We start from the raw sequence: 16,097 nt of genomic DNA on the forward strand, positions 1-16,097 counted from the left end.
CATGTTATTATGTAGGTAATTTTAAAATGTTTCCAACACTTTTTTAACACTGTTTTTGCCTAATTTTTCTAAAATTTCAAACGTTTTTTCTAATTGACATCGTTTTTAATACTTTTTTTCGTAATTCTTCTAAGTATTAACCTATTTTTAACACTTTTTCTGGCAATTTTTCAGGCTTGTTAATCGAAAAAAATAGATTTCCAGTTAAGGTTATGGTTATGGTTATTGGTGGTCATTTTTTTTGGTTAATGGTCAAGGTTGAGGTTACAGTTTTTGGTGGTAATTTTTCCATTTGAGGTTAAAATTTTGGTTAATGGTTAAAATTACAGTTGAAAATTTGAAAATTTTTAAAAGTATACCTATTTCTCTGAGTTTGAAATTTTGAAAGTTGGAAAATTGAAAAACTGGTAACATTTGAATTCAAAATTTAACAATTTTTTCAAGAAACAATGCTTTATTAGGTACATACTTATAAGGTATCATTAAAATATCATTTAAGATCGAGCCTTAATCGTTTAATAACTGATGAGTATGATGCAAGTATAGTTTCAATTTTTTTGAACTTTCTATTCACATTTATTTTCAATTTCATCTTTTAATCATTTTTTTGATTAAAATTTCAAATCACTACAAATCACATTGAAAAAACCGCAGATAAAAAGAAATGAGAAAACAGCAGTTATTATTATTTTTTTTGATTTCTATTGTAAGGGTGAGATATGGCCCAACTGCTTCAGGTAGTTTATATTGTAAAGTTCTCGCAGCAAAGATTATTGAACTTATTCCATAGTGGGGACTGAAGGTTACATGTATAATACATTCTCCGTTCATCCGAGGTTCCAAGCTCTGATTGTGAACCTCTTGCCATCACTTTGGTTCAGGTACCTCAAGCTTGCCTGTTCTAATGTCATGGAGTTAAACTACACAAGGCCGGAGTGGCCCAGTTCCACTCTCCCTATTTTATAATGTTACCCATCGCATGGTGAATTTGTTTTATTAACACGAATTACATTATGCAGATTAATTTGTGGTTTTTTGGAAGAACCCCTATTCGATCCGGATCTTAGGGGTTTGACCTAATTGAACGTGTACTTTTAACCAATACCCTCCAACGTGCTTAGTATTAGTAGCACCCCAATGAGGAGGGAATGTGTACAGTGTTGAGGTAAGAGAAGTATCCTAAATCTTACCCAGTTTCCGTCACAATCCTATTAATTATAAAGTAGTTGTAATTGCACCGCACTTTTATAATTAATTCCAGTCGCTTAGTAATTACAAGCCAGGTTTATTCCTGAGATAGTTCTACACCATCCGCATAATCTGGGCAGATTATGCTGCAGACAGTTTTCCATGTCGACACAGAATAATACATATTAACCTAGTTAAGATTATTTGGTATAATTATGCTAAGTCATTTTATTCAATTACATCGAATACAAGAATAAAATAATTTGTCTACTGTGTTTCATTTCATAGGTAGATTCAGAATTAGTGTTTAAATTGAATTAAGAACGAATGACAGCCTCTTCTCTGAGCTAGACAGGTTCAAATAAATATTACTTCCCTAAGGGATATTTATTGGAACTCCCCCAAGGCATTATTTATCATAAAATCCCCTATAACTAATCTTTACTAATTACACTTTAACACTAACCGGTTTTTTTTCTAAAAAATTTTAGGTTATGGTTATGGTTATGGTTAGTGATATTTTGAAAAAAAAAACATTTTTTTTTGGTCAAGGTTAATTTTTTTCTGGTTAATTTTGCGGTTATGGTTAAAGGTTAAAAACTGGTTAACAAGCCTGCAATTTTTGCAAAATTTTAGTTCAATGACTGGTAATAGACTTTTTTGAGGTAGAATGTGCTCATAAACCATGTCGAAAGAGACAATGTGGATTTTTTTTGTTAAAAAGTGTCGTTTTTTTCGAATTGGTTTGTGTTATTAGTCGTTTAGTTATCAAATCGGGGTGGGATGAAGGTGATAACCCTAAGCGGCTTTCACTGTATTAACATCAGATTCAAGATTTCTGGGTACCTCAATTTTGATTAAATGTTTAAATAACAAGTTCATTTTGTTGGTTTTTCAAACATTTAAAAAAATTCAATCAATGAGAATGATTGTTTACATGCTTCATCTTCTTTCAATTCCGGATTTAAAATTTCGCTAGTTGATTAACGTGGAATACCAGAACTGTTCGTGATATGCCCTTTTTTGAAAATTTGAGTTTTTCCATTTTTTCTGAAATTTAAAAACAACCAAAAATTTATTTTTGAACTAGCACCCCCCTCCTTAAATTTTACAATATCGACCTAAACTGTCCAGAGGGAGTCCACTAGGCACCAAATAAAGTCGAAGGTGCTCAAGGTCATTTTTTGGTCATTTTTGATCTATTTCAGAGCAATTTGCAATTTTTAAAAAAAATTGAAAAATCGTTGGAGGATTCAGAATTGGTTTAAAACTGGTAGGTGATTTAAAATGAAAGGAGGGGTAGGTCCAATGAAGTAGATCACTCCGCTTATGCTAATTTTGTTTAGGAAAAACACAAAAAAGTTGAAAAATCTCTAAAAACAACAAATTTTATGAGTTTTTAAAATCTGTCAAAAACCCTAAAATGAACTTCAGCTTCTGAAATTTTGGTAACAGAATTTTTTCGACATATTCTTTTAATCTAACTTGATTATGTTCAAATTGGAGGGTGCTGGTTTGAAAGTTCCCTAGATGAGTACAGCGCATTCTGCTTACACTCTTTTTAAAAATTCCAACCTATCCCTACCTCTCCGCAACTTCAAAGTCTCCAATTCGTGATCGTATTTTACCCAACCGGAAGAATGTCGCTTTACATTTTAAAAAATCACGTCCTCGTGTCAATTTTATAATTACGTATAATCAAAACTGTATACTCGTATCATCGTTTATTAGGTACGTAAGCTCTGATAACTGTTGGAATGCTGTACTGTTCCATGAATCATTATACAGTACTTACTATCACATCAAAAACGGAAAATTAAAATTGATTTCACAGCGATTAGAAAAAAAACTGGGAACTCGCGCACATTTTCATCAATGTTCAATTTAATGCGCGCAAATTTTGTTGGCTTTTTGTTATTTTTCTGTGTCGATTTTTTTTATCATTTATTTCTGAAAGAATAAGATTGGATTTTATCACCCTACCAGAATTCAATAAGTATTCCAGAGATTTGGTAAGTTGAAAATTAATAATATTTATATTACGTATAACAACCTAAATAAGATAAGTACCATAGCTGTGAAAAAGAATACGAGACCCAATCGCTGTGTCATGAAACTCATAAAACTGGGCTAATTTGTAAACAGACTCGACTCGCTTTTTGAGGATAAGCTAAATTCCAGAAATGCACCTTTTCGTAATTCTTTCAAATTAATTAAACCAAAAAAAAGTTGGAACTCAGATTTTCCGGAAGAAAAAATACACAAAAACTTCCCTATTTGAGACCTCCAGGAGACCCCTGTAGTTACTTGTTCCATTATTTTTTAGTGAAAAAACTAAAATTTATGTCCACCTTTTTCAACAAAAAAAATCCCTTGACACAGCTTTAATAATATATTCTCGTTTATAGAAAACACCAAAATTCACAACTCATTTTTTCACATTTCAGAATCACCTCGACGACTAAACATGTCCACACACGACGTTCCGCTCATTTCAACACCCAAAATAAACCCATGCGATCGCAACACAGCCACTAAACTACTCTCGCTGATGAAAGAAAAAAAACTAGACGAGTTCGTAGAAATAATTCATAATAATATTTTCAACATAGACCACTATTACGAACCGCCGGAAAATGGTACACTTTTGGAGATCGCCTGTCGTTCATACGGGTACAGTGATTTCGTCAAAGTTCTCATCGAATACGGAGCAGCGGGTATTTTGAGCAGATCGTCCAATCGCAAGCATTTGACAGACTCGATGATCGATTCGAATGATGACTCGAATGAAACAGATTCACAAAATGCAGCTAAGGGTGGAAATGCCGATGCTCAGTATACGTATTTACAATACGCTTGTAATTTGGGATTTGTCGATGTTGTAGATAAACTTTTGAAAATGGGAGTCGATCCGAACGAACGGTACTCGAATGATACAGATACACCGCTTAAAATAGCAGGCCAGAAGGGGTTCCACGAGATCGTCTTTCATTTAGTGAATAATCCGGCTATATCGCTCGAGATAGACGATATCAAACCTGTACTCGAGTCCATCTTTGATCGTATTTTTGAGCTGGAAGTTGATCCCGAGTCCATGTCCAACGATAATGTTGACGACGAAGAACGAGACTATTACAAATGTCTGGAATATATTTTAGGAAGAGTGTTTCGAATACCGGTGGAAAATTCGAACAAATTGAATAATTCTAAAGAGAAACGGAAACCAATACAGAAACCTAGAAGAAAGAAACTGAAAAATGAAGTCACTGAAATGTAACTCTACATAATAACATTTGAATAATTTCAATTGTTGTGTTAAGTTTTGCCTGTATGTACATATTACAAAATCTACTTCTGCATATTTGCTTATTGTGTAATTTATTTTTCATTTTTTGATTCAATTTATCAAATTAATTTTTTTTTGTACATAAATGGGGAGCTGGAAGTATACCAAGAGGCTGATTTTTCTCTGTGTCTTTCTTAAAGCTTCGCTCAAAAAGCATCCTGGGAAAGAAGAAGAGGTGACAAAAGTTTTTCAAAGTTACAATGAACTCTCAAGTTTAAATTCGGTCCTAATTTTTCTAAACCTCTATTTCTCTCAACTTTCAAACAGCTCCTGACTCTTTTTCAAGATTTGGAGTGCTTGCAGGAAATTAATTATTCCGGCATGCATACAGAAATCCAGTCCAGCCCCTTTCCCTCTTCAGTGCTGCTCAATCAGATTCATTTGCCAGCTATCCGAGCAGATAGTTTTTCACACGTTGGAAAAGTAAATAATTCTTCACATATCTTTAGAATTATCTATGCTAGTCAAAAAAAAAAAAACCACTCTCGAGATGTCCACATGGAAATTGGGGAAAATGTAGAACCCCTTTTCACAGGTCGACAATACACCAAACCTTGATTTTTAGTGGGTCAAATTAATTTCCACACCTTTAAGCGCCTAGAAAAATTCAATCGTGCTGGAAGCTTCAGAATGACCGGAAACAGTGAAACTTGCGTAAATATTTACATACCTAATAGGTACTAGGTAGGTATTATTTTCAAAAAAAAAAAAGAAAAAAAAACATAAATCGCCGAAAGTAATTAATTTAGAATTTTCAATAATTTGCTTATAAAAGTTCAAAAAACAATTTTTGGGCGACTAAAATTTTTGTTATTGGGTTTTCAGACTATGCTCATTATGCTGTTTTCAAAAATCACGGTGCCGTTCAAATTCGAAGTGGAAACCTCGAGTGATTCCCTTTTGAGGAGAAAAATCCAAAAATTTCTGATCTTCTCTAAAGCCAACCCCCAAATCAACGTGTTACCATTCCGAGCCATACTGGAGCCTCCAGCGTGATTTTTGATTTCTCCAGAAGGCACGTAAAGAAATTTGGACAGCTGAAAATCGATTTGTGGCTCATTCTCGGTCCAAATGACGATTTTTTTCAACATTTTGAAACGATGTTTCGATTTTTAGCTTCTAAAATTAATTTTTGCGCCTTTTAGAGAAATCTTAAATATTCTGGAAAAATTAAAAATTACGCTGGAGACCCCAAAAAGGCTCAAAATAAGTGTACAGTGCCAGCGTTAGGACTGTCGCATATGTCGCAAATGCATTTTGCGACATGAGAGAAAATTTGAAAAATTGAAAAAAAAAACGTCAATTTGGTAGCAAAATTGTTAATTTGCCGACAATCACCGACCTGTTCTCAAAATTCTCATTTTTTTCAAAAGCTTTTGCCCTCGCTTCGCTCGGGCTACATTAGATAATATTTTCTATTTCTCAAATTCTTCATGATTGTGCTTGGAAATTAAGTATTTTTATTTGGACTTTTAAAAATGTCAGTAGTGGAAAACTGACTTTTCACATCAAAATTACAGCTGTTTTGCTTCTTAAAACTTCAAGTTTTTGATAGCTTTAGCCCGAGCGAAAAACACAAATTTTCCAAAGCTTTAGCCCTCGCTTCGGTCTGGAATTCAAGATACTGATTTCAAAAATTTTAAGAATATGAAAACCAAATAAAAAAATTCTAGAAATGGGAACTCATAATACCCAAAGCACATGAAAAATGCAAATTCATCATTTTTTCTGAACAGATTCATTAATTTTTCAAATTTTTTTAGCACAGCACGTTCAAATTTTGATTATTGCCGGCAAAATTACGACCTTTTGTCGGCAAAATGACGCGATAACCCCCCCTCTCCCAAGTATGTTAAATTGTTCACAAAAAATGAATAAATAAATGTAGAATTGAACATTTTAAAAATTTGAGACCCTCCTCTTTCTTTTCACACATGAAAAACTGGCACACTCTACTAGAAGGTCCAGTTACGCTTATTGAGGGGGGGGGGGGGGTCTTCGCTAAGCTTCTCATATGTAATTTTTTTGCGACACACCAGAAAAATTTACTTCGCCGGCTCTGAGTGTAATTCCATTCAGAGGAGCTGATATTAGTTTCAGGGCTGATTTTCATTATTTTTACTGAATGAACACTTAGGTACGTTTTTGTTTTGTTTTGGTTTTCCTCCTCAAGAAAAGCACAAATCGCTGAAAGTAAGTATTCAATTTTGAATTTTCAAAAATTCAACAGAAATCAATTGGAGCAGCTGAAATTTTGGTTATGGGGACTTCACACCATATTCTCTCCAAAAATCGTAGTCTTGTTAAAATCGAAAAAAGAAAACCACGAGTGGTTCCTTTATTAGAATCGAATCAGCTAAAACGGTTTTTCAAAATTACTCTTAAATCATCAAAAATGTTGCAAATATGGTAAATAAATCTGGATTCATTAGTGATGAACTGATGAATTTCACTTTGGAACATTTCATGCCAATTTTTCCAAAATTAGAAAGTTTTAAATCCTGCTGGAGGCCTTATAAAGGCTCGAAACCACTACCACTAAGTTAAACTTGAAAAGTCAATAGCAGTATAGATAAAATAATATCAAAAAGAGCCTTCATCTGTCAGATGCTGAAATCGGCTGTTGACTCGAATTCAGTAGATAGTGGTCCAAAAAATTACCTATGACGTAAAAATAGAAAGTCTTCATATAGAATTATGCGAGTTGAAAATTTTGAGAATTAAATTTTCTGTTCGAAGGAAAATTTCGAAAATTTGCTCGAATAGCTGTAGTTATAGGTATCTGGTCTAAGATCATACCTCTTGAATTCAAATGTCACCATATTATAGAGCCATTTTGAAGCCTCCATGAGAATTTCAAAATTTCTCCGAAGTGCATAGAAATTGATTGCAAAATGTGGATAAACTCGTAAATAGGTCGAGCAAAAGCCACAATTTGATATTGGCTGCCCAAATTAATTTTCTCGTTTTGTGGAGAGATTTAAGAATTCTGGATAAAGTAAAAACCATACCACCTGTACATAAGGCCTCAGCGCAGAATAATTTGGCTGCATGGTGTACTCGTAGGCTGAACGTTCCCGTCGTGCAAAATGCTCCACGGAAGTACCACGTGGAACCGCGAAAACTACCATATCCGCGCCAACAACATTTTAACCAATCAGAGCACAGTAAGGCACGCCTACTTTCTTTACTCTGCAACTTGTACTGTCATTTCAGCGCCACAGTAAACGCCAAATCACTGCCACGACTTCGATGGCGCATTTCTGGTGCAGGATTGGTACTGAAATGGAATTTTTTCCTGTGGCGAAATCATGGCACAGAACTGGAAGTCTTTTGGTGAAGGTGTGCTGGAAGGATATTGGCGAGGAAATGGAGCTATTAAAATCAGGGGCAGTGATGTGGCACTGACATGGCACGATTGTGGCAGTAATAATTTGGCGCAATTGTGACGTTGTGATGGCAGTGTTATGGCGAAGGTGTGCTGGGAGTTTATTGGCTAGGAAATGGCGCTATTAAAAGCAGTGACAGTGATGTGGCACTGACATGGCGCGATTGTGGGATTAACAATCTGGCGCTATTCTGACGTTGTGATGGCAGTGTTGTGGCGGTGAAATGGCGCTATAAAAGCAGTGGCATGGCAGTGATGTGGCACTGGCATGGCGCGATTGTGGCGTTAACAATCTGGCACTATTATTACGTTGTACTGGCAGTATGTTTGCGGTGAAATGGTGCTATAAAAGCAGTGGCAGGGATGTGGCACTGACATGGTGTGATTGTGGTATTAGTAGTGTTGCGCTATTCTGTTATTGTAATGACTTATGTCGTAGCGGAGGTGTGCTGGCAGTATGTTGGTAGTGAAATGGTGCTGTTAAAAACAGTGGCAGTGAGTTGGCACTGACATGGTGCAATTATGGCATTGGTGGTCTGGCACAGTTCTGTCACATCAATGGCAGTGTTGTGGCGGAGCAGTGACAGTGTGTTGGAATTGATGTGGCACAATGGTGGCATTGATAGCCTAGCAGATTTTGTCACCGTAATGAATTGGTGGCAGTGAAATAACACTATTGATAGCGATGGCCATGTGGCACAATAGTGGAATTATTAATTTTGCAGTGTTATCACTATAATGGTAGTTTTTTTTTAGAGGTGGCAGGGTTTCACTTTTCTGGGTACTGAAATGACGTCATGAGGAGCAGTGGTACTGAGTTCGTACTCACGTGGGACAGTATTGGCACTTGCAGTTTGCCATAATCAGGACACGTGGAAAAATTTTTTAAATTATGGAAATAACTGTAGATTTATTTTTTTGAACTTCGCTTTTGCATAGGTACTTGATCTGACGAACCTGCCTGACTCTAAATTTTCAGCTGCTGAAGTTAAAATTTCGATTTTTCAGAACAATTTTTCGATTTTTGCTTATAAATTTTGAAAAACTTGGCAAATTTAGCCGGCGCGGGTCGCATACCTACAACCCTACCCCCAAAGTATTTGGTCATTTCAATATATACGGCTCAAATAGTCGACGATGAAATTTTCAACTGTCAAGGGCAATTTTTAGAGTTTTTGCGCGGAGCGCGAAAAAACTCTATTGTAACCACTTTTTCACAGTCGTCAACGTCGTCATCGTCATCGTCGTCAACGTCGTCGTCGTCGTAGCATTTTAATTATTAAAATGCTAAGCAATATGCATAAATAATTGGCTACGTTTATGTTTTTATCTGAATTTCGAATCAAGTTTAAAATATTATTGTTGTTGTTTATCTTTCATTTTTTTTTTCAACAACGAAAAACAAATCGAATCGGTGAAGATCATGTGAAGATTGTAATTTTCCAAAATAAAATATAACGATATTTCGTGTAGCAAAATTCCAAAGATTATTTTGAATTTAATTTTATAAAAATCGGGCATCTTTCTAAGTATCTATACAAGAATTGAAACGGTAAATTCAGAAAAATTAATAATTTTTCAAAATAAAATAAATTACGATATTTCGTCTACGTCTGAGGTGAGATTATATTGATCATACATCAAGATTTGTTGAAGAACTATTCAAAAGCATACAGCATTAGAATTTAGATCACCCAATAAGCAAAAGGTAAATGCAAAAACTCTCTTGCAATCAGCGAATAGCTGATGGCTTGTTTGATTTTCAAATCAAAATTGCCATGTAAAAATCGAAAATTGGTCAGTTTTTCAAAATTTTAGCAGCTGCAAATTTGGGGTTTACTGTATGTATTCAATGTCCTAATTCTTTATTCTTAAACATATCAGTCACTGTAGGAGTATAAGAGGTTATTTTAGACATTTTCTGATTCACAGAAAGTGAACAAAATTGTTCAAAACTTACAGCCTGATTTTCCTTAAGCATGCAAAAAATTTATTTAGGTCTACAATTCAAAGCAGAAGATGATTATTGGTTTTTAAAAATGCCGAAGAATATTTTTTTTCAAGTAAAAAGGCAGATACCTATTCGTAAAATACAACCCTTCAACATTAAAATTGAAAAAAATATACATGCGCATATTTAGAGAATGAAAACAAAAATTCCTGTAGAAAATGTTTTAAAAGTTCAGAAGGTTTTCATTTTTTTGAAAGAAAATAAGGTTACTGATTGTTTTTTGTTCAGTCACTATGATTTTTTTAAAAAAAAAGTTCCAGCTTTCTAATTAAAAAAAGCATACCTAGGTACCTAACAAAAAAATTCAATTTTTCCTTTTGAAAATGTCCGACGATTATATTAAAAAAAAGTTCCAGCTTTCTAATAAAAAAAAAATAAAACTAATTTTAAAAGAAGAATACCTAGGTCTAGGTACCTACCTTAAAAAAAAATATTTTTCCTGTTAAAAATGTTTGAGTCACCATAATTTTTTTTTTAATCCAAAAAAAAGAATACCAACCAGTACCTACCTAACAAAAAAAATTAATTTTGTCCCAAATAATCGTCTTAAATTCTTTTTGATCTGCTATATATATTACAGTATTCAGGTATTTCAATAAATAACTGCAATCCAAAATTAAAATATTGAATTTCAGTACCTAATCATGAAAAACAGTCAGAACAACTAATAAAATTCAAAACCCGCTATGGTATCAGTATATCTCCAATACCATGTTACAGGTTCTACTTCCACGCGCATCGATCAAGTTAAGCAGCATCGGGGTGGGTCGGAGCTTGGATGGGTGAACGCTCGAAACTACCCAGCATCCGAAGGCTACAATGTACGTAGGACGTGTAGCGTGACTTCTTCACAGCAGTACGTAAATGTGGTGAACCTAGGGTGTAGTGTTGTTTGTCGTCGTAATGTAAAATGAGTTGCATAGGTGGAGGGAGATGATGGAGAACGTGCAAGAAATGTGGAGAATGTGTGGAAAAGTATATAAGTAGGTACTTCATACATATGAGAAAATAATTAATTAATTCCAGTAAACTGAGTATACGAAAAAAAGGGTTCATTCAATGAAAGAAAATAAATTCATATTCCGATTTCCAAAAAAAAAAAAATAATAAGAATTCATTTTTGTAGGTTTCAAATAACCCCCATTTTCGCGCCACTTCTGTGCCATTTTTGCGCCACTTCGATGCCATTTTTGTGCCATTTTATCGCCAATTCACCTCCAATAACGCGCCATGAAAACGCCAAAGTATGATCAATACGATCCCATTGAAACGCCACATTAACGCCAACACACTGCTAACACAACATTCCGAGAGCAGATCAAACCAGTTTGGCCTCGGTTTGGTCTGCTTTCTGATTGGCTAAAATTTTCCACTTCACTACCATTTTCAGCTCCACGAATCTCATCCATTCTACTACCACGTGGCGCGTATTTCGTGGAGCGTTTTGCACGACGGGTTATCAATGCTTATCAATTATCATTGTATATAGGCTACTGATTTTAGTACATTTTAGTGGGAATTGAGAACAAAAGTAAGTAATTGTTTATTTGTTTCGCTATCTTAATCATTAACTGAAGTAATGAATTCATCGGCTTGCTTGTTTGAATCGGTAACTCTTCGTACAAGGTACAACGAATCTCTATTGTTGGGTTTCTTCCAGTTTTCACACCGGAAACCAGATTAAGGCATAAGTAAGTAACGAAGTAAGCTCAAAAAAGATTGAAATATTTTGAAAATCAGTTCTGATAAGTATCATTACTTGAACGATGAACATGCTTTAGGTTTCAATTTCCTTTAGGACTTAGGTACCTAGTAATAATTTAGCTGTGATCGATCTTCAAAGTGATCCGAATCCGTTCGTTGAAATTCAGCATTCTTCTCGTTGCTTATTGTTAGCTTCAGGAAGTATGATCTATGTGGCAGTACAGTAAGTAATCTTCCAATAATCAAATAAGTATCAGTAGCTATTACTCGAACAAATGAACAATTAGCTGTTTCATTTTCAATATTACTCGTACCAGGCATTGTATTGTGTAGGTAATTCGAATAAACACACAATCGGATCTCTTCGAAGTAGTTAGTAGTTGTTTCAATGTTATTTAGGTCATGCGGTTGGAAATTAGCCGATTCGTGTTATTCTGTAAGTATTCAAAGGTACCTATGTAGATGGTACTTGAATCACTGATCGTAGTTATTGCAAATTCGTATAGTTTTGAAAAAGCTGGGATTTAACACAAAATGTAAGTATGTAAGTATTATTAGTGTTATGTATACCCGATCTTTAAATCGGAATAGAATACAATTTTGAGCGAGTAAAAGGTTGTTTGAGAATTGAAAAGAGATCTACGATTCATCCCCTACAATTTCAGCTTTTTTTGTCTTTGTAGCTTCATCTGGTCAAAAGTTCAAAAAGTTGTAAAAGCTCAAAATTCAAACTTTCATAACTTTTGGCCAGTAAAACCTACAGAGTCAAAAAAAAGCTCAAATTGTAGAGGATGAATTGCAGATAATTTTTCCATCCTACTCAAACACCCATGTATTCACTCAAAATTCCATTCCATTCCGATTTAAAAACTGAACTTTCATATCTACATATAGACCCATGAAAGGGAAAGTTTCGATATAAGTCTACGATTGTAGGGCATGCAATGTAGATTATTTTTCACCCACAAAACACCTATGTGTTCACTCAATTTTTCAAGTAATTCAACAAAAACAATGAAAAAATAAATGGCACTTAAAATTTTATTGAAGACATTATCGTACCATGCTCTTTTCAAAAAAGTTCCTTTGTTAGATAAATTTGAATTCATAATACGATTATTCTATTTTCTTTCTTAGAAAAAAAAATTATAAGCACTAATTCCACGATCTTGCTTTAATTGACTACAATTTGTATTTTTGATTTATTTTACCTTTGAAATCTGCGAAGTGTGCTACAAAAAGGAACCTCTAGAAAGAAACGAGATTTCGAGAAAATCGCATTTTTGACAATTTTTGATCACTCCCCTCGAAAAAAAAGTCTCAACTACCAAAATCAAAGCAGAAAAATTTTGGGCCATAAGATCCTTTTTGATACGGTTTTCCGCATCTTCCAATTCTCAGATTTATTGCAATATCTTTACTAGAAAAAATGTTGCTGACAAAATAAAACCAAGGACCCCCCTCCCCCAATTAATTTTTATAAAACCAAATTCAATAAGTACGTAGGTACATATAATTTGGATTTGGAAACTTTCAAATTTATTCTTCTTCCCTCATCTTCTTACAGGTATCGATTTCGCTCATTTTGTTTCAGATTTGTGAAAAATATCACAATTCGCTTCAAATCAGCTAAATAGCATACAAAAAATTGATTTTGAGTAAGCTAAAAACCCACAAAGGCGTTCGATGTAAAAAAAATCGGAGAAAATTGAATTGAAATACGTGTTTTACATAATTCCAAAAAAAAAAAACTTCATGATTGAACAACCTTGGTAAATTTTTCAGATTAAATTTTATCGAAACAGCATATCTTATTCATAATTTCACAAAAATTTAATCAATCCGAAATTCCATCGGAAATTCTACTCTCATTTTTTACATTTAAAAAGATACACAATCACTGGCTGAACATACATTGTATCTCGCTGATAAAGCAGGTATCTAAAATACAACAGCTGACTGACGCAAATAATTAAAAAAATTTTCGATTCGCGAGAAATGTGAGATTTACGAGTAGGTGCGAGTTTTTCCGTTCCAGCTCCAAGAATTCATTGTGAAACAATCGGGTCAGTTTTTTCGAATTACAATGAATCGACGTTTTTTTCATTCAGGGCGACATTTCGAATTACGTAAATCGCCAAGGTACATTACTATATAAAAGATGACCATTGTTTAATTTTTCATTCATTGATGAGTTGTATAATGGTGAATGGTGATTATCGTTTCAGTGCGTACCTACTATTCGTGTTATCAAATACCAATTGAATAATTATTTTACAATAGTAAATCACAAGTGATAACCTCATCGTGTTACGATTATATATTTCACATTCTAGATTCTTGTGGTAAGTTGAAAAAAATCATCTCTATTTGATAATGTAGATAACGTAAATCGCATTCTTGCTTAATTTTTTTTCGCCATACACATTTTTCAAATTTTATCAATGGGGAGACAGGGGGTATTAAAATAAGTTTGAATTTTGATCTTAATCATTTATGAAATTTTCTGAATTTCAAAAACTTCATTAATTCAGGAAGGAAATCCTCATTTTTGAAATTAAATGAGCTGAACCAGTAAATAATAATTTAGAAAGAAGTCCTTCCACCCTCACAGTTTAGAAACAAATCAATAAGGCCAATGCGAAAATTTGAAACGAAATTGAAAACATGCCATCGAAATTCGAATCGACTTCGATCAGAAAAAAAATCATTGCAAAAAATTATCAGGTTACCGAACTAAAAATAACTGAAATTTAAAAAAAATTATGGTCCCAAAAAATAAGTGCAGTTTTTTTTGGTGAAATTGGTATGAGAGGAGAACGTTCTGAAAGTTATGAAGATAAATCGATTTTTCATGAATTAATTTACCTACCAAATTATTTTAAGTTTTCTAAAATCTGACAAAATATCAAAAAAAATTTAAATAATTTAATTTTTTTAAAAATCAACGACAAAAATTAGGTAATTTTCATTCATCCATATTAATGATGTAATTATCTATTTCCACAGGTACCAATTCACATTCACAATGTGCGGACATGAATCATCCATTACCACTCAACTAGAGGAAATCCCAAACCAGCTAACTACGCCCACCAAAATACTGTCCCTGCTCAGAGAGAAAAATTTCACCGAATTCGTTCGAACTTTAAATTCCAGCTCATTCGATGTGAATCACTTTTACGATGAACCGGATAACGGAACTTTACTAGATATCGCCTGTCGTTCGAAAGGATACCGCGAATTTGTCGATATTCTCATCGAGTACGGTGCCAATATCAACGTTATAAATGAAAAACGTGGAACTGCTCCAATTCACGAAGCGGTGGCATTTTCAGATATCGGGACTTTGAAAATATTACTGAAAAATGGCTGCGATGTTAATCTGGTCGATGGATCTGGTCACACTCCGATCTTGAAAGCTGTATTCTTGGCTCGAATCGATATGCTTCGAATATTAATGGAAAAAAATGAGGTTTCCTTGCAACCAGTTGAAGATCAAACAATATTGCACGCGTTTCTTCACGGATTGCAAGAATTTGCTGGTGGTTCGGGAGTAACGAACCCCGATGAGAATGACTTGAAGAGGAAATATTGCGAATGTTTGAGATATATTCTATACGAAGCACCTCGCAGCAAATTCGATGTAACTAAAGCTATGCTATCTGGTCAGCCAAAAAACTACGTGTCGTTTTTTACTCGATTTATGAAAAAAGTTTTTTTTTTTCGTTGATGCTTCCTAATTTTTTTTTCAACGCTTTGAAGTATTTCACTGTACTTATCTTTTTATTGTTTAATAATTTGCTGAATTCACACCGATTTGTTTTCTGTTCCGTGATATTGTATCAAGTAATGCTGGAAGGTTGGAGGAAATGGCCTGAATTTTTGTTCTTTTTATTTCGAGTATTAATGGAAGGTTGGAGAAGATTGCCCAAGTTTTTGTTTTTTTTGGCTTTTGTCTTTGTTTTACTGCGTCATATATTTCCCTTCTATGCTGCAGTTTTGCGTTTTTTCATTTATGTTTTATTCTCAATTATATTTTTAATTTGCAATTAAGTAATTAGCTTAAATGATTATTTTTTTTGATTTTTAAGTATTTTGTTAATTTTGCATTCAGGTTTCTAGACTTACAAGATAAAGTTTATTGTATTCATTGTTAATATTATACTTGATACTTCATTTTAAAAAATCTGATCTTAGAATAAGATTTGTCTAGTTTAAAATATTAATGAATAAGCTATCTACCTCGGTCCTCGTTTGAGGTTTGTGAAATTGTGAAATCTAGTCATTATTTTCATGGTAGTCGCTCATTGTGTAGATGATTACCTTTAAGAATTTTATTTTGAAACTAGATCGATTAAGTCTGTTATTGTAGGAACTTATTTCAATTTAAATATTTTGCTTTTAAAAATACATTTTGTAAAAATGTTTCATTAATAAACCCAAGTATTCTATAGATA

At 33.7% G+C, this 16,097-nt stretch overlaps 2 protein-coding genes across 2 annotated transcripts; both read left to right on the forward strand.

Annotated features, from left to right (window-relative positions):
* Positions 1-2,910: 2,910 nt before the first annotated feature.
* Positions 2,911-4,557, forward strand: LOC135831326 (uncharacterized). Its single transcript, XM_065343724.1, has 2 exons — positions 2,911-3,200; positions 3,636-4,557. Exon 2 carries the CDS (start codon positions 3,656-3,658, stop codon positions 4,463-4,465), a length of 810 nt encoding a protein of 269 aa, XP_065199796.1. The 5' UTR covers positions 2,911-3,200; positions 3,636-3,655; the 3' UTR covers positions 4,466-4,557.
* A 10,108-nt stretch (positions 4,558-14,665) lies between these two features.
* LOC135836204 (uncharacterized) lies at positions 14,666-15,762 on the forward strand. Its single transcript, XM_065350881.1, has 2 exons — positions 14,666-15,305; positions 15,755-15,762. Exons 1-2 carry the CDS (start codon positions 14,666-14,668, stop codon positions 15,760-15,762), a joined length of 648 nt encoding a protein of 215 aa, XP_065206953.1.
* Positions 15,763-16,097: the final 335 nt, after the last annotated feature.

Source organism: Planococcus citri, chromosome 1 (genome assembly GCF_950023065.1).
Source record: "Planococcus citri chromosome 1, ihPlaCitr1.1, whole genome shotgun sequence".
Taxonomy (NCBI): domain Eukaryota; kingdom Metazoa; phylum Arthropoda; class Insecta; order Hemiptera; family Pseudococcidae; genus Planococcus; species Planococcus citri.

Coding starts and splice junctions, on each gene's coding strand:
- LOC135831326 (XM_065343724.1), top strand. CDS start 3,656: ATGTCCACACACGACGTTCCGCTCATTTCAACACCCAAAATAAACCCA.
- LOC135836204 (XM_065350881.1), top strand. CDS start 14,666: ATGTGCGGACATGAATCATCCATTACCACTCAACTAGAGGAAATCCCA.